Here is a 27,370-nt window from a genome sequence, read left to right on the forward strand (position 1 = left end):
ATCTAAGCTGATGCGCTGTAATGAGGACGGAATCTTCCTACTTGAGGTGCTGGAGCAGCTTCTTCTATAGTCTAGTTCTGTACTGCGGGCGTTATAAAGGATATCATTGATTAGACCCCACTGATCCAAAGAGCAGCATTCTGCTCCTCTCTTCTGTTCTGACTGATCATGCAGGTCATTCATGGCATTCCTGCTGCTCTGTGCTCTGTCGCCCCGTGCTCTGTCGCCCCGTGCTCTGTCGCCCCGTGCTCTGTCGCCCCGTGCTCTGTCGCCCCGTGCTCTGTCGCCCCGTGCTCTGTCGCCCCGTGCTCTGTCGCCCCGTGCTCTGTCGCCCCGTGCTCTGTCGCCCCGTGCTCTGTCGCCCCGTGCTCTGTGCCTTTCTACCGCTGGGCTCACGTGAGTGTATAAATGAAAATCAAATCATTTTTAATGTAGAAAACAAGTAATTTTTCATTTCTGATGCCATGTGTATGGTAAGCCTTTTTATACATCAGCAGCTTCCTTTGTTAATATTTGCAACATATATAGAAGTGGATGATCTGTGTAAGATCCGATTTTTATTTATTTTTTGCCCAACTATGCACTTTAATGGTTGAGTGTAATCTAAAATACAGTACAGAATAGTGCGTGATGCAATTTTCTTTTGAACAGCTTTACTAAAGGGATTGTCTAAACCACGTCCAGGCGTTTGGTGCTTCTTGGCCAAACATTTAAGTGCTGCTTCCCACTTCCTTGCTTTCTATCTCCATCTTTCTCTGGCTCTATGAACTTAAGCTGTGAAAAAGCTATGATGGAACAAAACCACCAAATTAAATTACATATAAATCTCACCAAAGAGAAATTACAATATACAGCATGAAGTGAGAATTAAAATAAAGCTTTTAATGTACTTATTAAAATGTAAAATAGAAAATGTGCCACCCTTAGTGAAGCAAATGAAAAGGGGTTGTATTACTGTCTCTAAAGTCAATATCATAACAGACCAGAAAAAAACCAAATCCCTTAGGATAAAATAGATTCCTCCTGCAGTAGCTGAAAACGAAATCTATATAGAACAGGGTAAGATGTCGATGGTGTTAAAACTTATGCTCTATGGATGGAGACTGGCCTCCAATAATATGACACTGTAAACCTGGCTGTAAACATAGATAACATCTATGGCAGAAATAACACCACCAATATTAATACATACTGTACATAAAATATACAGCTGTGAGACTGACTAAATAGGAACAATCTCACCAATTCCAGTGGGTGTATAGAGGGGGGAGATAGTCCTGGATCACCGACGATTCATCAGGCAAATGTTGGGACGAACAATACCCTGTCAGTCCCTAAGGGGCTAACAGGAAAGATATATATCTTGGTACCGTGTTAGCCAGTGGATAGAAAAGTATGTAGAATTGAGTCATCAGTGGTTGATACCTTTTTAATGGCTAACTGAAAAGATGGTAACAAATTGCAAGCTTTCAAGACTACTCAGGCCCCTTCATCAGGCATAGAGTAAAAGAAGTTTTGGAGAATCACATATTTATGCACAAAACATCACAGAAAAAAAAAACAAAACATGGATAACACAGGTGACATGAAGCAGAATTACCATGAGTGATAAACAGTTATGTCCATAAATATTGTACCAGTTCTTAGATAAAGAGTGTTTTATTGTCCTCTGATTGGGGTCTGGTTCTGTTGTGATGACCCCCACATGGTCTGAAGGGCAAATTCCTTAGTTCCTTTTATCACATATTTATGCACAACACACCACAGAAAAGATTAATTTGCCCCTCAGACCATGTGGGGTTATCACAACAGAATCAGACCCCAATCAGAAGACCATAAAACATTCCTTATCTAAGAACTGGTCCAATATTTATGGACATAACTGTTTACCACTTATGGTAATTCTGTTTCATGTCACCTGTCTTATCCATATCCACCATCCATCAAACAAGCAGGTAGGAAGGTGAATTTAAAGAGGTTGTTTTTTACATCGATAGCCGGATAATATCCTAAGGATATTCGGATAGGTCATCAATGTCTGATCGGCCGGGGTCCGACACCGGGCACCCCTGCTAATCGGCTGTTATTGGTGTATGTTCACTGACAAAAGCGCTGCCTTCTATTGACTGCAGATAAATCTGCATGTATTCACTGAACCGTGCAGATTCACCGTGTTCAATACATTTCTGTTGATGTACGGTAATTTCTGTCTACGCAAGAGAAATTGAAATGTTGTGGTCCTGAAAGACTCGCCACATGTCTGTGTCCGCAGGCTCAGATGCACAAATAGTGTACATGGGATTTCTAGAAATCCCATCCACTCTGCTGTAACATCTGGCCGCTGCTGGTGTCATGCTGTATAAATATGCAGCAATTCCTGGTTGTGGGAACGTACCCTAAAAAGTAACCACAGTTTTTATTTAATCCCTTCACCCTCAAGCCTGTTTTTACCTTCAATTTTTTACAATTCTGGCCAGTGTAACTTTGAGGTAAAAAAAATCTGGATTGCTTCAACAGATCCCGATGATTGAGATTTTCTCATGATTTATTGTACTTTATGATAGTGGTAAAATTTATTTGATATGACTTGCGTTTATTTGTAAATGAAAAGGAAACAAGCTGTCTTAACGCTCCCATCAGCGGGAAAATAAGTTATAGCTTTTTTTTCTTCTCTAAAATAGTTTTTGTGTAAAAGTGCCAAAACGTGATAAAACAATATAAATTGGGTATCTATCACAGTAATCGTACTGAACTGAAGAATATTTCTGCCTTATCAATTTTACCACATGTGGAACAGTATATAAAAAAACAAAAAGCAATTCCTGAATTGCTGGTTTTTGTTAAAGGGAACCTGTCACCTGAATTTGGTGGGACCAGTTTTGGGTCATATGGGCGGGGTTTTCGGGTGTTTGATTCACCCTTTCCTTACCCACCGGCTGCATGCTGGCCGCAATATTGGATTGAAGCTCATTCTCTGTCCTCCGGAGTACACGCCTGCGCAAGGCAATATTGCCTACTCCGGAGGACAGAGAATGAACTTCAATCCAATATTGCGGCCAGCATGCAGCCGGCGGGTAAGGAAAGGGTGAATCAAACACCCGATAACCCCGCCCATATGACCCAAAACTGGTCCCGCCAAATTCAGGTGACAGGTTCCCTTTAATTCTGTCTCCCAAAAATTTGAATAAAAAGCGATCAAGAAAGTCATTTGCCTGAAAATGGTACCAATAAAAACGGCAGCTCGTTCCGCAAAAAACAAACCCTCACATGACTCTTGTCGGCCGAAATATGGAAAAATTATAGCTGTCTAAATATTTTTGATGCAGAAACTAGTTTTCTCCTCGCCGCGACAGCACCCACTTGAGAGAGGGGATCCGCCCTAGGAACAGGAAACCCTATGGAGAGATAAAAGGGGCGGTCCCCCTCGCTCCCTCAGTTGGTTTCCTGTTCCTAAGGGAACTCATGGAGAGAAGAGGATGCCGCTTGCGCGGTTACCTTGAGGACGGCAATAAAAAGCGTCTTTTAGTGTGTGACAGCAGCCAAACATAAAAACCCGATATAAATCTGGTATTGCTGTAATCGCACCGACCCGAAGAATAAAGTTGCCTAATCACTTATACCGCACGAGGAACGGTGTAAAAAATAAATAAAAACAATCCTTCACCTGCTGTTAATTTTTTTTTTTTCATTCTGCCTCCCAAAGATCGCAGTAAGGCGCGGCGCACATTTATCCTGCGCTCTACACTGAGTTCGTACACCAGGGTTTCCATATAAATCTCTAAAATATGTGATTCAGACAGAACCCCTGGCGGAAGATTCCGTATAATAAAGCAGATAGAAGCACTGTGGATGCCAAAGGACATGTGATCCGGTGGTGTCCGTATTTTTAGGATTACATAAAAGTGCTGTCAGCCACAGTTTTGTGCACTTCTTAAAAGGACACCACTGAACAGAGGCCAGATGGAGTCCAGAGTAAATCTGCTGCCTCATTATAGTGAATGGATCCCTCAGGGGTTTCATCTGTTACGTCACTCGGAGATTTTGATGGAAACCTTGATGTAAGTGTTCAGCGTAGAGTGCCGGATAACTGTTATGTAAAAATGTTCCCAATAAAAATTCAACTCAATCCACAAAAAAAGCAAGTCCCCACTCAGGTTTGTTAATGGAAATATAGCGGACTTCCACATTACTGGTAGTACAAAAGCTCTGGAAAAGCTAAATAGCTCCTCGCCCCCCAAAAAGAAATTCAGCAAATTCTCTGTCCCCAAATCCAAATGCCCCCCTCTCTTCTGAGCCCCAGTGTGCTTAAACCAGATTTAGCACCCACGTGACTGGCATTTTTGTAGTGAAGAGAGCCCGCCTAATTTACAGGCGCATGTTTTAAGAAGCATGGGCTGGACGTAAAGTACTGGTCACTGCAAAGTACTGGTCACTACCACGGCAGTTTGCAATTTTCATTCAGCAACATCCACTACTGCCTGTTTCTGGAAAACACCCATGAAGTCAAAATTGTCACTACATCTGTAGATAAATTCCCAAAGGATTATAATGTTCAAAATGGGGTCACTTGAGGGGGATTCTGTTTTTCTGGCACTTGGGGGCTCTGTATATGGAGTCCGCAAACTAGTCTAAGAAAATCTGCACTCCAGGAAACAAATAGCGCTCCGTCCCTCCCGAGTCTCTCCATATGGCAAAGCAGTACTGTACAGCCACATATTGGATACTAGATGGTGGCTTGATTCTAACGCATCGGGTATTCTAGAATGCACAGCCACGTAGTATATAACACAGCCCGCGTAGTATATAACATAGCCACGTAGTATATTGCACAGCCTATGTAGTATATAACAGCACATGTAGTATATAACACAGCCCACGTAGTATATAACACAGGCCACGTAGTATATAGCAATGTGAGCACCATATACCTGTTAATAAAAGCAATTAAAATAAAAAATAGTTATATACTTGCCTCCCGGCAGCCCCTGATCCATCCCAGGCCTTTACCGATGCTCGTAGCGACGCTCCGTTCCCAGTAATGCCTAGCGGCAATTACCCGTGATCATGTAGCGGTCTCGCGAGACTGGCACGTGATCTCGGGTCATTGCCGCAAGGCACTCTTGGGACCTTAGCGGGAGGAGCGTGAAAGGCTGGCGCGGATGGCAGTGGACTTCGGAAGGTGTGAATATAATTATAATTTTTTTATTATTTTTTAACATTCTATGATTTTATTATTGATGCTGCATAGGCAGCATCAATAGTAAAAAGTGAAGCAGTGTTTAAATCCCGCCCTAATCTCGCTGATTGGTCGTGGCCAGCCGCGACTAATCAGCGACCCAGGATTTCCGTTGCAGACAGACGGAAGTACCACTTAGTGTATGTGTGTGTGTGTGTATATATATATATATATATATATATATATATATATATATATATATATATATATATATATATATATATATATATATATATATATATATATATATATATATATATATATATATTATTTTTTTTCTTTTTTTTTTTTTTTCACATTCAGGAGAAGGAATATAAACCAGCTCACCCGTGATGCATAAGCTGAACTTCGGGAGCACGAACCCGCTGTGTCCAGGCGTATAGGATCCAAAAGATGATGATGTCCAGCTTCACTGAATCCGTGAAATAAAAGGTTTCTTCATTCACAAACTTGTAACATAGAGGATACAAACTTCAGCACATGTCATGATTAAGGGAGCTTAATCTCCAGAAATGCGTTGAGATTCACAACCATATGGTTTATACAGAAGTTTGTATCCTCTATGGTACAAGTTTGTGAATAATAAAACCTTTTTTCTCCTACGCCTCATTGGGGGACACAGGACCATGGGTGTTATGCTGCTTGCCACTAGGAGGACACTAAGTAAACACAAAGAGTTAACGCCTCCTCTGCAGTATACACCCCTTGACTGGCCAGTAACAACTCAGTTCTTGCTTAGTGTCTGTAGGAGGCACTTCGGTCTGTTCAGGCCCCACCATTTATTATTTTATTTTCTGTAAATTTTTATTTTTTATCTAACGGAGTGAAGGGGTCGACGGACTCCTTTCCAGGGTCCGCTCTCCCCCGAACCAGCAACAGGCGAGCACGGTGAGTATACCTCCCCGTTCCTCTCCTGCGACGTATGGGGCACGCCTAACCTAAACCCAGGGCGACGGTTCCTACTCAGTCCCGATCTCCCCCAATATAGGAGGGCGAGCACATAGAGTATACCTCTCATGTGCATCTCCCGGGCTCCACCGCACTCAAGCTCTCACCTCGGCGTCTTGTAGTCCCCACGGTAGCAGTAAGTCCCCTGCGGCAGGCACATCTGCACGGTGGCACAGCCGTAAGTCCCCTGCGGCAGGCACATACGGCGCTCTCCATCCCCCGGCGCAGGGAGGACAGATTGAGCTGGAGGCCGCACCGAGGCTCGGTGAGTAGTCCCCTCCTCATGCTGCAGCGTTGGAGGATGCGGTCCGGGTCCCTGGGGAAAGGCGCCGCTGTTTGGTGCAGCGGCGATCCTTCGGCGCTACACCGCGCCCGCAGGCGCATGCCGCCGGCAGCCTGCAAAATTTAGTCCCCCGGCTTTTCAGCCGGACTAGGCCGCGTTTGTAATTCCCGCCCACCGCTGGAGCCCCGCCCACCGCTCAGGCGCTTCTCGTTCTGAACGAGAACAGCCCTGCAAATCTCGGCCGCCATCTTGGGTCTCCGTTCCTGCGTGGGATTCGGCAGCAAATGCTTCCTCCCTGGGGACACCGACACAGGACCGTGGGTAAGCTGCCCCTTCCTATAGGGAAACGCTTAACCCCTTCTCTGCATCCACATCCCGGCTAGTGCAGTATTTTGGAGGGACAGACATACACTATGTCTCAATCTAAGGAGGCAAAAAGGGGCAACAAAAAGCACAGTGTATTTTTTACCGCATGTGCCACTTGCAATTCTTCTTTACCATGTGCCCACAATACCCCTCTGTGCCAGAACTGACCCGGCCTGTGCGCAGCCGCCTTCTCCCGCCACCTCCAATGTCACCACCAATCCCGCTGAGCCTAACCCTCCTGAGTGGGCCGCGTCCCTGTCACGTTCAATGGAGTCCTTGGTCAAGGCATTGGACTCTCTCCGAGGGTCCTCCTTAAGCCAGATCTCACCTCCGTCGGCTACGATGGAATCTGGCGACGGTGCGGGGCCGTCCAACCACAAGGGGCGTACCGTTCTACGCGACTCTCGGGGGTCCAGGAAAAGGACCCTTCCCTCATCTCCCGTACACTCTCAAGCTTCAGCGAGCTCATCTTCTCGCTCCCCCTCCCCTGAGGGTCGCAGCGTACAGGACTCAGTATACGAGTCGGAGGAATTTTTAACCCAAGACTCCTCTATCGATCAGGAGACTCTTGACTCCCTTATTGAGGCAGTCAACAAAACATTAATGGTGGACGACGAATCTGTTTCCTCTCAGGAACACGTCGTATCTTTTAAAAAGACTAAACGCGTCCAAAGATATTTGCTAATTACCCAGAGTTTCAGGACATTATCTAAAAACACAGGGAGCACCCGGAGAAGCGTTTTATTGCTCAAAAAGCCACAGAAGCTAAATATCCTTTCTCAAAGGATCTGGTGAAGGAGGTGCTTCTCTCTCCTTCTGTGGATCCTGCCGTATCGCGACTCACATCCAAAACAGTCTTATCCCTGTCAGACGGTTCATCAGTCAAAAATTTTTCTGACCGTCAAATTGATTATTTGGCTCGCTCAGTCTTTGAAATCTCATGAGCTGCTCTCCTTCCATCTTTTGCAGCTACCTGGGTAGCTAAGGCAATGGTGGCCTGGGCAGAGGTGTTAACCTCTACCGTCCATGGCAGTAATCTTCCCCCAGAGACGGCCAGACTAGCTAACCAGATAGCTCAGGCCGGAGATTTCGTTGTTAACGCTTCCATAGATGCGGCTAATTGCGCAGCGCAAGCGGCTGCAAACGCAATTTCCATCAGGAGGGCCTTATGGCTCCGCGATTGGCAAGCCGATTCTGCTTCCAAAAAGTCGCTGACTTCTCTACCTTACCAGTCGGGCCGTTTATTTGGGGAGAAACAAGACCAGATAATTTCTGACGCTTCCGGAGGGAAGAGTAAATTTCTTCCCCAGCAAAAACCGGCCCGGCCTTTTCGGAATCAACAGCAGTTTCGATTCCGGTCCTTTCGTAACAACTCCAGTTGGTCCTCCTCTTCCCCTGGTTCGGGACGACAGGAAAACAGAACTTCCGAGGTCTCATGCAGACCGAACCGTTCCTGGAAACCCAGACCGAGACCGTCTGCCCCTAAGCCGTCCGCATCCCTTAAACCTTCTACACAATGACTCGTTGGCATGTCTGGCGGACACCGACAAAGTAGGCGGACGCCGCCTTTCGTTCCGTCAAAATTGGCTCTCGGTCGTTCACGACGAGTGGGTCAGAGAGCTCGTGTCTTCCGGATACAAAATCGAGTTTTCTTCCATCCCCCCTCCGCGCTTCTTCCAGTCTTCTCCTCCCAAATCAAGGGCGTCACATCTTCTGGCCATACAGGCGCTTCAAAGGGACGGTGTCATCGCTCCGGTACCTCGAGATCAAAGGTTCAAGGGGTTTTACTCCAACCTTTTCGTGGTCCCAAAGAAGGACGGGACTCTACGGCCCATACTGGACCTCAAACTGCTGAACAAGTTCGTACGGGTCCGACACTTCAGGAGGTACTCGCTCCTTTCCATTGTCGCGTCCCTGGACAAAGGAGAGTTCCTCGCATCCATAGACATCAAGGATGCTTATCTACACGTTCCAATTTTTCCCTCTCATCAGCAGTTCCTGCGCTTTGCAGTCCAAGAAGAACACTTCCAGTTTGTGGCCTTGCCCTTCGGACTTGCCACCGCCCCCAGAGTCTTCACAAAGGTCATGGCGGCTGTCATGGCCATTCTTCATGCTCGGGGAGTGGTAGTCCTGCCCTATCTGGACGACCTATTAATCAAAGGTCCGTCTCAGTCTGCCTGCGAGGAGTCTGTAAGCATCACCGTAGATTCTCTTTCTCGCCTGGGTTGGAAGATCAACTTCGAGAAATCATCTCCAGTGCCGGCTCAGCAAATCTGCTTCCTGGGCATGATTTTGGACTCTTCCCACGGGTTAGTCATTCTCCCTCCGGAGAAGGTCTTATCCTTACAACAGGGAGCGCACAAGCTCTCCCGCCCAGTCCCTCACTCCATTCGCTTCGCAATGCGCATCCTCGGGGAAAATGGTTGCGGCGATGGAAGCCGTTCCGTTTGCGCAGTTCCATCTCCGTCCCTTGCAACAGGCGCTCCTGTGTTAGCCTGGGACAGGAGCCCGGTTTCCTTCGACCGTCGTTTTCGCCTGCCCCCACAGGTCAGGCAGACCCTCAGGTGGTGGACGCTACAGTCCTCCCTGAACCAAGGGAAGTCCTTTCTTCCAGTGCGCTGGTTAGTGGTGACCACCGATGCCAGCCTTTTGGGCTGGGGCGCAGTTTTCAATCACCACACGGCACAGAGTCGTTAGTCCACAAGAGAGTCGCGTCTCCCAATCAATATCTTGGAAATTCGAGTGATCACGCTTGCCTTGCGCAACTTTCACCACCTTCTCGCAGGCCATCCCATCAGAATTCAATCCGACAATCCAGATGCTCTGGTCCTGTCGTGGCATCGGTTCCAGCTGCCATACATATTTCCGCCTCTTCCTCTGCTCCCGAGAGTCATCAAGAAGATCAGAGCAGAGGGGAGACCGGTGATTCTCGTCGCGCCTGACTGGCCGCGCCGAGCATGGTACACGGAACTCGTCCAAATGGTCACCGACACCCCCTGGCGCCTTCCAGATCGCACAGATCTTCTCTCACAGGGCCGGATTTGCCACCAGAACTCCGGGGCCCTGTCTTTGACGGCGTGGCCGTTGAATCCTGGATTTTAGCCCAAGCCGGATTTTCTCCAGGGTTTTCTTCTACCATGATTCGCGCTAGGAAACCCATATCCATGCGCATTTTATCATCGCACCTGGCGCATCTTCTTTTCATGGTGCAATACCCATGGACGTTCTCCTTTGGTCTTTTCCATTCCGTCCATTCTGAAGTTTCTCCAATCAGGTTTAGAGTCAGGCCTTGCCCTAAGCTCGCTCAAGGGACAAGTGTCTGTTCTTTTCCAACGAAAGATCGCTTCCAGACTGCCGGTTAAGACGTTCATCCAAGGAGTCTCCCGGGTGGTCCCTCCCTATAGAATGCCTTTGGCGTCATGGGATCTTAACTTAGTTCTCGGAGTTCTTCAGGAGGCCCCTTTCGAACCATTGCAGGACATCTCTCTCACCCTCCTCTCATGGAAGGTGGTCTTTCTCGTGGCGATTACGTCAACCGCTGACCCCCCTTCCTTTTTCACCCAGACAAGGTAGTTTTGAGAACCTCTCCCTCTTTCCTACCGAAAGTCGTTTCCTCCTTTCATCTAAATGAGGACATTGTCTTGCCGTCATTCTGTCCGGCACCAACCCATCGTATCGAGAAAGCTCTCCATACTCTGGATGTGGTTAGAGCTCTTCGGCGGTACATATCTCGCACGGCTCCCTTCCGTAAGTCGGATGTCCTGTTCGTCCTTCCGGAGGGACATAGGAAAGGTCTACCTGCCTCAAAGGCCACTCTAGCCAAGTAGATTCGTTCCACTATTCAGGGATCCTATCGCGTCAGAAACACCCCTGTCCCAGCAGGGATTAAGGCGCATTCAACTCGGTCGGTCGGTGCTTCTTGGGCCATTCGGCACCAGGCGTCCACACAACAGCTTTGTAAAGCTTATTAGAAAGGTACCAGCAAGGTAATAATATCCAACTATTTAGAATTACTCATATATATATTACATAAAAAGGAGAACCAAGAGTTTACTAAATATACCGTTTATTACATCCAAAAGATTTTATACATAATAAAAATGGATATTTGTATATCAAATACGTCCTATGTGAACTACCCAGGTGAGTTAAACCGATCAAAGGTCCACAGAGGATAACCAAATATTATGAAGCAAGCTATTACAATACATAAACATTTGGTAGCGACTCTATCTTTTCTATCTGAAATGTCTGTCACACACTACAGTTTCATGCACATTAAAAGAGACCGCATACCATACTGCTCTATTTCTGTTACATACTCCAGCCTGCTTCCATATGAATAATTAGTAGTAATAATTACCCATAGTTGGTTTCAACTTCTGTGAGGACTCCTGTGAGGACCCCGATCACCCCTTTGTAAAGCTGCGACTTGGTCCAGTCTGCATACCTTCACGAAGCACTATCACATCCATACCCAGGCTTCGGCAGACGCTGCCCTCGGCAGGTGCATTCTGCAGACAGCGGTACCTCAGTAAGCCAGTGGTACATGGGGTTTTAGCAGTGCAATTGCTCCCCACCCAGGGACTGCTTTAGGACGTCCCATGGTCCTGTGTCCCCCAACGAGGCTTAGGAGAAAAGGAGAGATTTTTGTGTACTCACCGTAAAATCTTTTTCTCCGAGCCAATCATTGGGGGACACAGCACCCACCCTGTTAGCCTATTGGCTGGTTGTTGTTGGTTTTTTGTTCCTTAATTTTGGGCATAGTTTACTTGTCTTGGTTATACTCCTACTGCTTTACTACCGAACTGAGTCGTTACTGGCCAGTCAAGGGGTGTATACTGCAGAGGAGGAGTTAACTCTTTGTGTTTACATAGTGTCCTCCTAGTGGCAAGCAGCATAACACCCATGGTCCTGTGTCCCCCAATGATTGGCTCGGAGAAAAAGATTTTACGGTGAGTACACAAAAATCTCCTTTTTTCACGGATTCGGTGAAGATGGACATTTTCTTCTTTTTGATTTTTACATTCAGCAGAAATTGTGGGACATATATTGGTGCCATTTCAACCCATTTCCCAGTATTAAAATGTAAAACTTGGAGCTAACACACAATCTTGGTGGTAAAAATGTTAATTATTTTATTTTTACTATCAAATGGTATATAAAAATCTGTGAGACACCTGTGGTGTCAATATAATCATTGCACCCCTAGATGAATTCATTGAGAGGTTTAGTTTGGAAAATTAGGTCACTTATGAGGGGGTTCTGCTATTCTGGCACCTCAGGGGCTCTGGCAATGTGACATGGCATCCTCAAACAAGTGCAGCAAAATCTGCGCTGTACTGTGGAGCGCGGGAAAATGCACTGGCATTTTCCCACGGTCCAGAGGTTAGCGTAGTTCAGGCTGTGAGGGAGCGCAGCTTCAGTGACGTCACTGAAGCTCTGCTCGCAACATCTCATCTATATATAAGAGGCATCGCGATTACTCGCTAATCCCGCCCCCTGCACATTAGCTCCGCCCCCCACCACGTCACCACACACAATCCCGCCCCCCACCACATCACCACACACAATCCCGCCCCCCCACCACATCACCACACACAATCCCAACCCCCTACCACATCCCCACACACAATCCGCAGCACATCACCACACACAATCCCGCCCCCACAAATCCCGCCCCCCCACATCACCACACACAATCCCGCCCCCAACACATCACCACACATAATTCCGCCCCCCCCCACATTACCACACATAATCCCGCCCCCCCACATTACCACACATAATCCCGCCCCCCACCACATCACACATAATCCCTTCCCCCACCACATTACCACACACAATCCCACCCCCCAACCACATCATCACACATAATCCAGCCCCCCACCACATTACCACACATAATCCAGCCCCCCACCACATTACCACACATAATCCCGCCCCCCACCACATTACCACACATAATCCCGCCCCCACCACATTACCACACATAATCCCGTCCCCCCCACCACATTACCACACAATCCCGCCCCCCCACCACATTACCACACACAATCCTGCCCCACCACCACACATAATCCCGCCCCCACCACATTACTACAGATAATCCCGCCCCCCCCACCACGTTACCACACATAATCCCGCCCCCCGACCACTTTACAAACACCTAATCCCACCCTTCCACATCACCACACATAATCCCGCCAGCCCACCACATTACCGCACATAATCCCGCCCCCAACACATCACCACACATAATCCCGTGCCCCCAACACATCACCACACATAATCCCACCCCCCAACACATCACCACACATAATCCCACCCCCCAACACATCACCACGCATAATCCCGCCCCCCCACCTCATCACCACACATAAAAACATCACCACACATAAGCCCACCCACCCACCACATCACCACACATAATCCCACCCACCCACCACATCACCACACATAATCCCACCCACCCACCACATCACCACACAATCCCACCCACCCACCACATCACCACACATAATCCCACCCACCACATCACCACACACAATCCCTCCACATCACCACACATAATCCCGCCCCTTCAACACATCACCACACATAATCCCGCCCCCACCACATTACCACACATAATCCCGCCCCCCCACATTACCACGCATAATCCCGCCCCCCCACCACATTACCACACATAATCCCGCCCCCCACCACATTACCACAGATATTCCCGCCCTCCCACCACATTACCACGCATAATCCCGCCCCCCCACCACATTACCACACACAATCCTGCCCCCCCACCACATTACCACACATAATCCTACCCCTCCACCACATCACCTCACATAATCCCGCCACCCCACCACATTACTACACATAATCCTACCCCTCTACCACATTACCACACATAATCCCGCCCCCCCACCACATCACCACACATAATCCCGCCCCCCCACCACATCACCACACATAATCCCGCCCCCCACCACATCACCACACATAATCCCGCCACCCCACCGCATTACTACACATAATCCCGCCCACCACCACATTCCTACACATAATCCCGCTCCCCCACCACATTACCACACATAATCCTGCCCCCCCCACCACATTACTACAGATAATCCCGCCCCCCACCACATTACCCCACACAATCCCGCCCCCCCACCACATTACCACACATAATCCCGCCCCCCACCACATCACACACATAATCCCGCTCACCCACCACATTACCACACATAATCCCGCCCACCCACCACATCACCCCACACAATCCCGCCCCCGACCACATCACACATAATCCCACCCCCGACCACGTTACCACACATAATCCCACCCACCACATCACCACACACAATCCCACCACATCACCACACATAATCCTGCCCCCACCACATTACCACACACAATCCCGCCCCTTCAACACATCACCACACATAATCCCACCCCCTTACCACACATAATCCCGCCCCCCCACATTACCACACATAATCCCGCCCCACCACATTACCACACATAATCCCGCCCCCCCACCACATTACCACACACAATCCCGCCCCCCACCACATTACCACAGATATTCCCGCGCTCCCACCACATTACCACGCAAAATCCCGCCCCCCCACCACATTACGACACATAATCCTACCCCTCCACCACATCACCACACAATTCCGCCACCCCACCACATTACTACACATAATCCTACCCCTCCACCACATTACACACATAATCCCGCCCCCCCCACCACATCACCACACATAATCCCGCCCCCCCACCACATCACCACACATAATCCTGCCACCCCACCACATTACTACACATAATCCTGCCCCCCACCACATTACTACACATAATCCTGCTCCCCCACCACATTACCACACATAATCCTGCCCCCCACCACATTACCACACATAATCCCGCCCCCACCACATTACTACAGATAATACCACCCCCCACCACATTACCCCACACAATCCCGCTCACCCACCACATTACCACACATAAGCCCGCCCACCCACCACATCACCACACATAATCCCGCCCCCCACCACATTACCACACATAATCCCGCCCCCCACCACATTACCACACATAATCCCGCCCCCCACCACATTACCACACATAATCCCGCCCCCCACCACATTACCACACATAATCCCGCCCCCCACCACATCACACATAATCCCGTCCCCCGCCACATCCAATCCCGCCCCCCACCACATTACCACACATAATCCCGCCCCCCACCACATTACCACAGATATTCCCGCCCTCCCACCACATTACCACGCATAATCCCGCCCCCCACCACATTACCCCACACAATCCCGCTCACCCACCACATTACCACACATAAGCCCGCCCACCCACCACATCACCACACACAATCCCGCCCCCCACCACATTACCACACATAATCCCGCCCCCCACCACATTACCACACATAATCCCGCCCCCCACCACATTACCACACATAATCCCGTCCCCCGCCACATCCAATCCCGCCCCCCACCACATTACCACACATAATCCCGCCCCCCACCACATTACCACAGATATTCCCGCCCTCCCACCACATTACCACGCATAATCCCGCCCCCCACCACATTACCACACACAATCCTGCCCCCCACCACATTACCACACATAATCCCGCCCCCCACCACATTACTACACATAATCCTACCCCCCCACCACATTACCACACATAATCCTGCCCCCCCACCACATTACCACACATAATCCTGCCCCCCCACCACATTACCACACATAATCCTGCCCCCTCCACATTACTACAGATAATCCTGCCCCCCACCACATTACCCCACACAATCCCGCCCCCCCACCACATTACCCCACACAATCCCGCCCCCCCACCACATTACCCCACATAATCCCGCTCACCCACCACATTACCACACATAAATCCCGCCCACCCACCACATCACCACACATAATCCCGCCCCCACCACATTACCACACATAATCCCGCCCCCCACCACATTACCACACACAATCCCGCCCCCCCACCACATCACCACACATAATCCCGTCCCCCGCCACATCCAATCCCGCCCCCCACCACATCACCACACATAATCCCGCCCTCCCACCACACTATTATTAACTTCATTTTAAGTTAATTTACCACCTGCGTAAGCGCTATTGAATGTTGTCATTATCTACTTTAGTTTAAAGGGAACCTGTCACCCCCAAAATGGCTGGTGAGGTAAGCTCACCGGCATCGGGCTTATCTACAGCATTCTGTAATGCTGTAGATAAGCCCCCGATGTTACCTAAAAGAGGAGAAAAAGACATTAGATTATACTCACCCAGGGGCGGTCCCGCTGCGGTCCGGTCGGATGGGTGTCTCCGGTCCGCTCCGGCGCCTCCCATGTTCATTCCATGACGTTCTCTTCGGGTCTTTACGCCGCGGCTCCGGCGCAGGCGTACTTTGTCTGCCCTGTTGAGGGCAGAGCAAAGTACTGCAGTGCGCAGGCACCGGAAAGGTCAGAGAGGCCCGGCGCCTGCGCACTGCAGTACTTTGCTCTGCCCTCAACAGGGCAGACAAAGTACGCCTGCGCCGGAGCCGCGGCGTAAAGACCCGAAGAGGACGTCATGGAATGAACATGGGAGGCGCCGGAGCGGACCGGAGACACCCATCCGACGGGACCGCCCCTGGGTGAGTATAATCTAACGTCTTTTTCTCCACTTTCAGGTAACATCGGGGGCTTATCTACAGCATTACAGAATGCTGTAGATAAGCCCCTGATGCCGGTGAGCTTACCTCACCAGCCATTTTGGGGGTGACAGGTGCCCTTTAATCACCAGCAGCGTTAATTAGATAGCATTGAGCATGCCGAGCGTTAGCTGGCTGGAAATATCTAGTTCACCAATAGTTTTCAGCCGGGGCGGTCACATCTTGGCACCGTCCTGGGTAAAAACTGTATATACACCAGATATGGATTACTGCTTGGGACACAACGATGGACAGGTATGGTGTATTATTGGTTTGTTTTTATTTTTATTACAGGAGATCGAGGGCGTCGCATGGATTAGGAGTAATAATAAAATGGGGAAACTGTGTTGTGTTTTATTTCATTAAAATACTTTATTCTGGCTGTGTCTTTATTTCACATGTAACAGCTATAGGATTAGTAATGGATAGGTATCTTATTGACACCTCTCCATTACTAAGCCGTGGGCTTGATGTCACCTTACAATACAAAGGTGACATCAATCCCACAACCATTACCCCACTTGCCACCGCTACAGGGCAAGTGGGAAGAGCGAGGCTAAGTGCTAGAATTGGCGCATCTTAGCCTTTTCTGGGGTGGGTGAGTGCTGATGTTTTTAGCCGGGGGGGTGGGCAATATCCATGGTGCCTTCCTAGGCTATTAATATCAGCCCGCAGCTGTCTGCATAGCCTTTGCTGGCTATTAATTACGGGGGGACCCCACGGCATTTTTTTTTTTGGGGGGGGGGTCCCCCATTTTAATAGCCAGTAAAGACTACCCCCAGTCGTTTGCTTTCCCTATGCTGGTTGCAAAAATTGAGCGGGAACTAACGCCCTTTTTTCCGTAAAATCTTTTATTAATTAAAAGCATGTCCAGTAATTTGCACACACACTGTACTAATTTGTATTTGTCACTGACATCTATATATCTACCCATTCTATATGTATTTACTGTGTGTAATCCATCTCTTCTATCCTTCAGTGATTTTACAGAACCCAATAGATGTATTACCGGCTTTAATTCTATCTCATTATGCAATGTAAATACATATGTCACTGCTATATATATATATATACACTGTGTTCCAAATTATTATGCACATAGAGTTTAGGAGTGATAAGGTTAGAATTTTTTTGTTTGTCATTTAAACTCATTGATGGTGATGTGCGTCAGGGCTCTTTACATCACTGAAAGCAATTGCAGATACCTGTGCAAATTAGTTTGGCAGGTGTGTCCAAATAAAGGCAAGACTACTCAAGAAGGCTGTTCCACATTATTAAGCAGCCTACATTTTTTACCAAAATGGGAAAGAAAAAGGATGTGTCGGCTGCTGAGAAGCAACAAATTGTGGAGTATTTAGGTCAAGGCATGACTACAATCAACATTGCCAAGACACTTCATCGTGATCATCGCACAATCAAGAAGTATGTAGCTGATTCCCAGAACACACGTGTGCGTGCTGATAAGGAAAAATTGAGGACTCTTTCCAACAGGCAATTGCGTAAGGTTAAAAGAGCAGCTGCAAAAATGCCTTGTCATAGCAGCAGACAAGTTTTTGAAGCTGCTGGTGCCTCCAAGGTCCCCAGAACAACAAGATGCAGGGTCCTTCAGAGGTTTGCAGCTGTGCGTAAGCCATCCTGTCGACCACCTCTATCCACTGCAACAAGCAGAAATGGCTCCAGTGGGCCAAACGATACATGAAGACTGACTTCCAAACTGTTTTGTTCACCGATGAGGCCGTGCAACGCTCGATGGTCCAGATGGATGGAGTGGAGGATGGACACCCCATGAAAACACGGCTAAGGCACCAACAAGGAGGAGGTGGAGTAATGTTTTGGGCTGGAATCATGGGGAGAGAGATTGTCGGCCCCTTTATGATCCCTGAAGGGGTAAAGATGAACTCCATAATCTATGTGGAGTTTCTAAAACAACACTTCCTGCCATGGTTAAAGAGGAAGAACCGTGCTTTCCACAGCAAGATCATTTTCATGCATGATAATGCACCGTCTCATGCTGCAAAAAACACATCTGCATCTCTGGCTGCTATGGGCATAAAAGAGGACAAACTTATGGTGTGGCCACCATCTTCCCCTGACCTCAACCCCATTGAGAACCTCTGGAGCATCATCAAAAGGAGTGTCTATGATGGCGGGAGGAAGTCCACATCTAAGCAACAGCTCTGGGAGGGTATTCTGTCCACATGCAAAACAATTGAAGCAGAAACCATCCAAAAACTGACAAATTCAATGGACGAGAGAGTTCAGATGCTTCTTTTGAACAAGGGGTCCTATGTGCAAATGTAACATCACCTAGAATAAAGTTTTCACTTGAAAACTCTTTAATTTCATTTTGTAATAAGCTGATAATGCTTATAACTTCACAATTGACCATTTTTTTGTTCAAAATAAAAAAAAAAGGTTGAAAACTCTGCTGTGCATAATAATTTGGAACATGCATTTTGAGTGTTTATTTTTTTTTAAAAGATACTGTTTTCATAGGCAGTTTTTTCCAAAACATTGCAATTATACTAGAATAGTAGATGACTGGAAAATAACAATGACTGCAATTCAGATAGGTAATTTAGAGAAAATATGAGGAAATATTATTTGCATAATAATTTGGAACACAGTGTATATATATACGGGTCCTTCTCAAAAAATTAGCATATAGTGTTAAATTTCATTATTTACCATAATGTAATGATTACAATTAAACTTTCATATATTATAGATTCATTATCCACCAACTGAAATTTGTCAGGTCTTTTATTGTTTTAATACTGATGATTTTGGCATACAACTCCTGATTTTACTGTACACGCACAGGAATTGCCAGCTTTTCTTTAATCTACAGTAGACCAAAAGTTTGGACACACCTTCTCATTTAAAGATTTTTCTGTATTTTCATGACTATGAAATTTGTACATTCACACTGAAGGCATCAGAACTATGAATTAACACATGTGGAATTATATACTTAACAAAAAAGTGTGAAACAACTGAAATTATGTCTTATATTCTAGGTTCTTCAAAGTAGCCACCTTTTGCTTTGATGACTGCTTTGCACACTCTTGGCATTCTCTTGATGAGCTTCAAGTGGTAGTCTCTGGAAATGGGCTTCCAACAATCTTGAAGGCGTTGCCAGAGATTCTTAGCACTTGTTGGCCCTTTTGCCTCCACTCTGCGGTCCAGCTCACCCCAAACCATCTCGATTGGGTTCAGGTCTGGTGACTGTGGAGGCCAGGTCATTTGGCGTAGCACCCCGTCACTCTCCTTCTTGGTCAAATAGCCCTTACACAGCCTGGAGGTGTGTTTGGGGTTATTGTACTATTGAAAAATAAATGATGGTCCAACTAAACGCAAACCGGATGGAATAGCATGGCGCTGCAAGATACTGTGGTAGCCCTGCTGGTTCAGTATGCCTTCAATTTTGAATAAATCCCCAACAGTGTCACCAGCAAAGCACCATCACACCTCCTCCTCCATGCTTCACGGTGGGAACCAGGCATGTAGAGTCCATCCGTTCACCTTTTCTGTGTCGCACAAAGACACGGTGGTTGGAACCAAAGATCTCAAATTTGGACTCATCAGACCAAAGCACAGATTTCCACTTGTCTAACTTCCATTCTTTGTGTGGTTTCCTAGCAGCTATTTTACCATGAAGGCCTGCTGCACAAAGTCTCCTCTTAACAGTTGTTTTAGAGATATGTCTGCTGCTAGAACTCTGTGGCATTGACCTGGTCTCTAATCTGAGCTGCTGTTAACCTGCGATTTCTGAGGCTGGTGACTCGCATAAACTTATCCTCAGAAGCAGAGGTGACTCTTGGTCTTTCTTTCCTGGGGCGGTTCTGATGTGAGCCAGTGTCTTTGTAGCGCTTGATGGTTTTTGCCACTGCACTTGGGGACACTTTCAAAAGTTTTCCCAATTTTTTGGACTGACTGACCTTCATTTCTTAAAGTAACGATGGCCACTCGTTTTTCTTTACTTAGCTGCTTTTTTTCTTGCCATAATACAAAAGTCTATTCAGTTAGGACTATCAGCTGTGTATCCACCAGACTTCTGCTCAACACAACTGATGGTCCCAACACCATTTATAAGGCAAGAAATCTCACTTATTAAACCTGACAGGGCACACCTGTGAAGTGAAAACCATTCCCGGTGACTACCTCTTGAAGCTCATCAAGAGAATGCCAAGAGTGTGCAAGGCAGTCATCAAAGCAAAAGGTGGCTACTTTGAAGAACCTAGGCACCTTCTGGTCTATGTAAGAGATGCCCGCAAACTATTCTAGCAAAATCTGTGCTCCAAAAGCCATATAGCTCCTTCCTTCTCAGCCCTGACATGTGGCCTAACAGAAATTTCTGACGGCATAAAGGGCATCACAGCGACAAACTGTGCAATAAAATGCAGCGTTTCACCTATTAACCCTTGTGTAACTGACAACTTTGCAGCTAATAAAAAAAATTACATTTTTATCAATATGTTATATTTTCACATCCCAATGTTATAAAATCATGTGAGTTACCTGTAGGTTCAAAATCCTCACCACACCTATAGATGAATTCTTTAGGCAGTGAAGTTTCCAATATGCGGTCACCTGGGGGGTTTCTGCTGTTCTGGCACCTCAGGGGCTCAGCTAGTGGAGCCTACAATCTATTCAGAAGGAATCTGCATTCTGCAAGCTCCTTCCCATCCGATCCCTGCCCTGTGCTCCGTCTACGACCACATGTGGGGTACTGCCGCATTCAGGAGAAATTGCATAACTAAATATGGGGTCCATATTTCTCTTATTACCCTTGCGGAAATGATAAATTTGGTGCTAATTCAGTATTTTAGTGGGAAAAAATTTTTGTTGTTTTTTGTGATTAATAAGAAGGAATGTTTTTTTTCGGTGCTGCCAGGAATACTAGTATTAACCGAACTTTGGAATAAAGTGTGGTTGGGTACCAGAATCGAGCTTCCATGGGTCCGCTCATCCCTACTCACTATACCTCTAGATAAAATCCTTCAGGGGTGTTTAAAAAAAAAATGGGTCACTTGTGGGGGTTTTCTGCTGTTTGCCTTAGGGGCCATGCAAATGTTGACATGGTGCCCAACATGTATTTCAGCCAAATTTGTGTTCCAAAATTCAAATAGTGCTCCTACTCTTCTGAGCCCTGCCGTGTGTCCTACAGAGAGCCCACATGTGGTGCGGAGACATCTGTGCTCTCAGAAACAAGTTGTGGGGTCCATTTTCCTGTGCTATTCCTTGCAAGGCATAGTCACACTAACCATTTTTTTCAGCGTTTTTTTTTCTGCTACAAAACCTGCTCTTTTAGCAGTAAAAAAAGCAGGTTACATTTGTCTCTTGTGCATGCTGATAGTTTTGTGGAAAAAAAAAAAATCTGATTCTGCTTAAAGGGAACCTGTCACCACATTTCTGTCCTACCAGCTAAAAATATCACTTTATTCAATATCCGCTATGCCTTCCCTAAACACTTATGTAACCATCTGACTCCCCATGTACCACCCATAAAGACCTTTTATATTTCTCCAGGAATGTATGCTAATAAGGTCCGTCTGCTCCGATGGGCGTGGCTTCGGGTCACTCACTCCACACCTCTCCTCGGCTGCCGCACGCAGTCATTGACGTGGATGGCGCAGATCGCTGTGAGATATCGCGCCCGCGCAGTCAAATGGTTTCTCGTGCACACACTCTTCTGCTTCTGGCACGGGAAAACCTGATGCCTATGGTTTTTTGTTTTTTTTCACCACCCATTACTTTCAATTGGTGAAAAATGCTAAAAGTGATATGCTCCATTGTGTAAAAAAAACAAGCAAAGCACAAAATACTGAGGACAAAAAAGTCAAGACTACTGAAATCTCATAGACTTTGCTGGTTCTGTAAAATGCAGATGAAAATTTGCATAAACGCATGAAAAACGCTTAGTAATTGTGAAAATTGGGGCTTTTTTCTTCATTCCACTTTGTATTAATTCTTGTGTAGCACCTGAAAGATTAAAAAAAATGTCCTGACCACAGTTTTGCAATATTTGAGGGGTGTGGTTTTTATAATGGTGTTACTTTTGAGGAGATTTCAATATATAGCAACCCCAAAGTCCATTGGAATCTGAATAGGTCCCTAAATGAAACAGGTTTAGTAAATTCCTTGAAAAAATGAGAAATTACTGCTAAACTTTTAGCCCTTCTAACATCCAAACAAAATAAAATGTTTTAGAAATTATGCAGGTGTAAAGTAGATGTGGGCAGTATTTATTTTCTACATCATGACTAACTGGTTTAAGAATATAAAGATTGAAAATTGTGGGGAAAAAAATTCCGATGCAAGTGAGGGAGCTTTGGTGCCGATCACGGTTATGCCCTTTGATTTTGCATAGTGAGCGCTGTCATTTTTTAATGGCGCAAATGCGGCCTGACCTCAGTTGGCAACACATTGCAGACTCAACATTGGCTCTTGCCTACAGTCACAAATTGGTACTGTACTGCAGACCGGGGCCAGCAGTGGCACTGTGTGAGTGCGGCGCGGTTTCTGCAGTGCCCTTGTGGAGGCGCAGGCAGCGCTCGTTAGAGAGTTGTCAATCAAAATGACAGTGCCATGTATGCAAATCGCGGGGGCATAACTTCACTGAGCTGTTGTCTACACATAGCCCCCTCCCATAATGGAATATAACTTGTCCTGCAAAATACAAGCCCTCATATGGCTATGTCAGTGGGAAAGAGAAGACAATTGCTATTTGAAAATGGTAAGGAAAAAAATCTGAACCATTGATAAACTTCACTTATATTTTACAATATGACTCTTTGAAACTTCCCACTTCCTCCTGGGCCCTAAAGAACAGGACCATGTCACCAACCCCAGCACTGACAATGTGGCTACTTATTTCCTAGAAGAAAATCAACCACATCAGCCAGGACATTTTTCCACAATGCCTTCAGAGCCTGGATCCCCTTCCTTTCCGCACCTCAAGTTCACTTTCCACCTTTGAACCTGTTAGAGAAGAAGTTACTCACTTGGTCCTACAACCTGCACCAATGACCCTATTTCCTCACATCCCCTTCAGTCCCTCTTACCGGCTGTCACAGCCCACCTAACTAAAATATTTAACCTCTCTCTCTTTCTTCCAGTATTTTTCCCTCTTCATTCAAACATGTTGTCACTACCCCTTTAATAAAAAAAACATCCTCCATGCACCCAATAGCGCTCAGTAACTGATTAGATACAGGCTGGTGACCGGATCATGCAGCTTCTTTGAAATGCCCTGCTTATCACAGTGATGGCTGGACGGTACATTACAAGCACTTTTTACCTATTGCCCCCCTATTTCCTGACAGATTGTAAGCTAGGACCCTCGCTCCTCCTATTCCTGAATTATGTACTGCATTGTAATGTCTGTCTGTACATGTCTGCAGAGTTTAGTGCTATATGAATAAAATGATTGACCTTGCCTCTGCAGTATCTGAGGACTGTTGGCCTCAATCATCGGGGTGCTTTGCTTGTTTTTTCGTGCAAAACACCTTGAAATGTCATAAAATGTTTACATAACTCAATCTTTTACAAAATGTTATGCGACTTCTGCCATCTCTGCCAAAGTGGGCATAGGTTGCACCGGAGCGGCAAGGCCCACCTAGTAAAGGCACAGATATATGCTACTTTGGTGACATAACTGCCAGAAATGTTCTCTGGTCATTGGGCGAGGAACATTTCTGGCACACATCAGTTGTAAGATTCTCCGGAACCTGGCAGGGTCCCCATGCCCCCCAATCCACCAGCATTAGACTGTGTTGCTGAATACCCTGCCTAACTAGCCCTCTATAGTGTTTACCACCTAGACCTATGTTTAAAAAAGAAAATGCTGTATAAGGTTTGCGTTTCATATGCTAATTAGCACTTTGGCTAGTTGGCCCTCAAGCGTACACCCAACAAGAGCAACGATGGGGTGAAGAAAGCCGCGTGCATGCTGGAGTTCTGCCGAGAGCTGGTGATGACGCTGGCTCTTGCAGGTCATGTTGTCACGCCTGCAGGGGTATAACCTGCTGTGCGGGCCGACCTGAAACGCAACGTTCATAAAGCCTTTTTTAACACCTTCAGAAATCGTGACGTGTATATATACTTATGTTGTGCCTCTGCCTTTTAATGCGGGCTCCAATGCTGACCCCGCATCTTCCTCACACATGATGGCTGTTTTACAAAAAAGAAAATGGCAACAATTGCAAAAACCTTTATTCATACAAAATTTTGGAATTTTTTTTACCGCTGAAATAAAAAATAAGACATGTCTGGTAATTCCTGATTAGCTTACTCGTACTGACTTGGAGAATCCTATTTCCAGGTCAGTTTCACCATACAGTGAATATGGTAAGTAACCTCAAAAACAGTTGGGGATTTTTTTTGCGATTTCACCGCACTTGGAATTTTTTCCTTGTTTTCCAGTACATGATATGGTAAAACCAATGGTGTCGTTCAAAAGTACAACTCATCCCACAAAAAAACAATCCCTCACATGGCCATATTGGCAGAAAAAATATTAAAAAAAATTATGGCTCTGGGAAGAAGGGGTGGAAAAAAAGGCAAAATGGCCCAGGGGTGAAGGGGGTAAATATGGGTCTAGGTTGTAGAGGGCTGGTAAGGCAGGGTATTCAGCAACACATAGTCTAATGCTGGGGGGCACTGGAGACCTGCAAGGTTCCCTGTAAGGGGCATGCACTTCCTTATGAATACACCTTACTCCAGCATGATCACGTAAGAATTGGGCCCCAGGATTCTATAAGATGATCTGTTGTGTAGCGTTGACCTTGTACTTTAGGTTTATGTAAAATCACTGACCACAGAGAAATCTGAGCATAGCTGTAGGTCCAGAAATATTGTGTATCAGTGTACCCGCATGTAGCAGAGGCGAGTGTGTGCTTCAGTCCAGCTACATCTGTGCACACTCTGATTTCACTATATTTGTTCTTTCACATAAATATGTCATGCCGATCTGACAGTGGCGTACAGCCAGCCTGTCATCAGGTTTCTGCTAGGGAATCTGAGAGACCCTGATCTCAGCGATCCCTACTAGGCAAATGGATTTCTTGTTTCGTTCATTACATTCCTGTGTTCATCATAGGCCTTCACAGAACTTCAGGCAAAAGTTATTGACACGCAGCAAAAGGTGAAGCTCGCCGATCTTCAGATCGAGCAGTTATCTAGAACAAAGAAACATGCCCATCTTACCGACACCGAGATTAAGAACCTGCCCGATGGAACGCCAATGTATGAAGGTGTGGGAAGGATGTAAGTAGATATCTTCTGTGTTCATTCTAACAATGGATTGCTCACCCTGACTGAGCGCTAAGGGCAGGACGCCAGTACGTCTTTCGCCTTTACAAAACTGGATGCAACTGTTGCGTTGTCAGCAAAACCTTTTCCTTTCTGCTAAGTAGGAAAGTGTAATCTGCTGTGCTGTCCTATATAGAGGAATGTGATAAAAATAACAGACGCGCAGGTGAGTATGTACTGTTTGTTATTTTTACTTTTACGCTGGTAACCAGGGTAAACATCGGGTTACTAAGCGCGGCCCTGCGCTTAGTAACCCGATATTTACCCTGGTTACCAGCGTAAAACATCGCTGGTATCGTTGCTTTTGGTGTCAAACCTGACGATACACGCCGATCTGACGACCAAATAAAGTTCTGAACTTTATTCAATGACCAGCGATATCACAGCAGGATCCAGATCGCTGCTGCGTGTCAAACACAACGATATCGCTATCCAGGACGCTGCAACGTCACGGATCGTTGTCGTTCTCGTTGTAAAGTCGTTTCGTGTGAAGGTACCTTTAGTGCTGCAGAAGGAGGCTCTTTTACCTTAATAGACCCTGGGGGAGTGACAGGTTCCCTTTAAATTCATTGAAGTTGCTTCAGAATAAACCATAATATCTTGTAGCTGCCTATTAAACGTTACACAAAACCTTGAGCTAATGATGCACTTTTCCCATTACAGAGTACAAAATGCTTTCTAATATGTGCTGCCTTTTTTAGGTTTGTTCTTCAGACTAAAGAAAAAATTCACAGTCAGCTCTTAAATAAACAGAAAATTGCAGATGATAAGATTGCGGAGATAGAGGTCGGTACCTTTTTTCTACTCACTCTGTTGTCATTTGGAAAAGACTGTGATTCTTAGGCTAGTTTCACACTAGTGTTTATCCGGGCTGCGGAGGGATGCGGACTTCCTCCGTGAAGCCCCGCCCACTGCCGCGCCTCTTCATTCAGCTCCGCCTACGGCTGCATGCGGCGTGCGCACCCTATCTTTAACATTGAGTATGCAGGCCATGCCGCTGTATGCGGATGCCGCCGCATGCGTCGTTTTGACGGTGCGGCATCTGCACGGAAATGCAACATGTTGCTTTCGGTGCAGGTCGTCGCACCATCAAAACTAAAGATGCAGTGGCATCCGTATACAGCGGCATGGCCAGATAAGACTAGCTGGGGCTCTCTCAAGAGAACACTCTGAAAAATCCGGCCACTAGAATGAAGGATCCTCTTGTTCGGTCTCCTGACAGATGATGGATTGCTTGACAGAATGTCAGGGAGAGAAGGATCAGGGCTTTGGACTTTTGTTCGGCTGTGAGATTAGCGGCTTGTTCTCTAGAGAAGTGTTGGGGGAAGTCCACTTACATATTAGACTGTTGGCCGATATTGGCAGGTTCAGCCAACTTTATTGTAATGCTTAACATGATAAAATGCCAAAGTCTTTGCAGTTGCGCCATTACACATTGATTATCATTACTTTTCTCTTTTTTTCTGAATGTGGATGA

The 27,370-nt window shown here is 46.6% G+C and overlaps 2 protein-coding genes across 4 annotated transcripts in view; one reads left to right on the top strand and one right to left on the bottom strand.

Annotated features, from left to right (window-relative positions):
* NME5 (NME/NM23 family member 5) overlaps nucleotides 1–27,370 on the bottom strand; it is a 388,198-nt gene that overhangs the window by 35,908 nt on the left and 324,920 nt on the right. The gene's annotated exons all lie outside the window — the stretch shown is intronic.
* The window catches only part of PFDN1 (prefoldin subunit 1), a 30,510-nt gene that overhangs the window by 998 nt on the left and 2,142 nt on the right, over nucleotides 1–27,370 (top strand). Inside the window, exons 2-3 of the mRNA XM_077266001.1 lie at nucleotides 25,682–25,848; nucleotides 26,595–26,679. Of these exons, the coding sequence (XP_077122116.1) occupies nucleotides 25,682–25,848; nucleotides 26,595–26,679 (252 nt within the window). The remainder of the gene's footprint in view (nucleotides 1–25,681; nucleotides 25,849–26,594; nucleotides 26,680–27,370) is intronic.

Source organism: Ranitomeya variabilis, chromosome 5 (assembly GCF_051348905.1).
Source record: "Ranitomeya variabilis isolate aRanVar5 chromosome 5, aRanVar5.hap1, whole genome shotgun sequence".
Lineage (NCBI taxonomy): Eukaryota > Metazoa > Chordata > Amphibia > Anura > Dendrobatidae > Ranitomeya > Ranitomeya variabilis.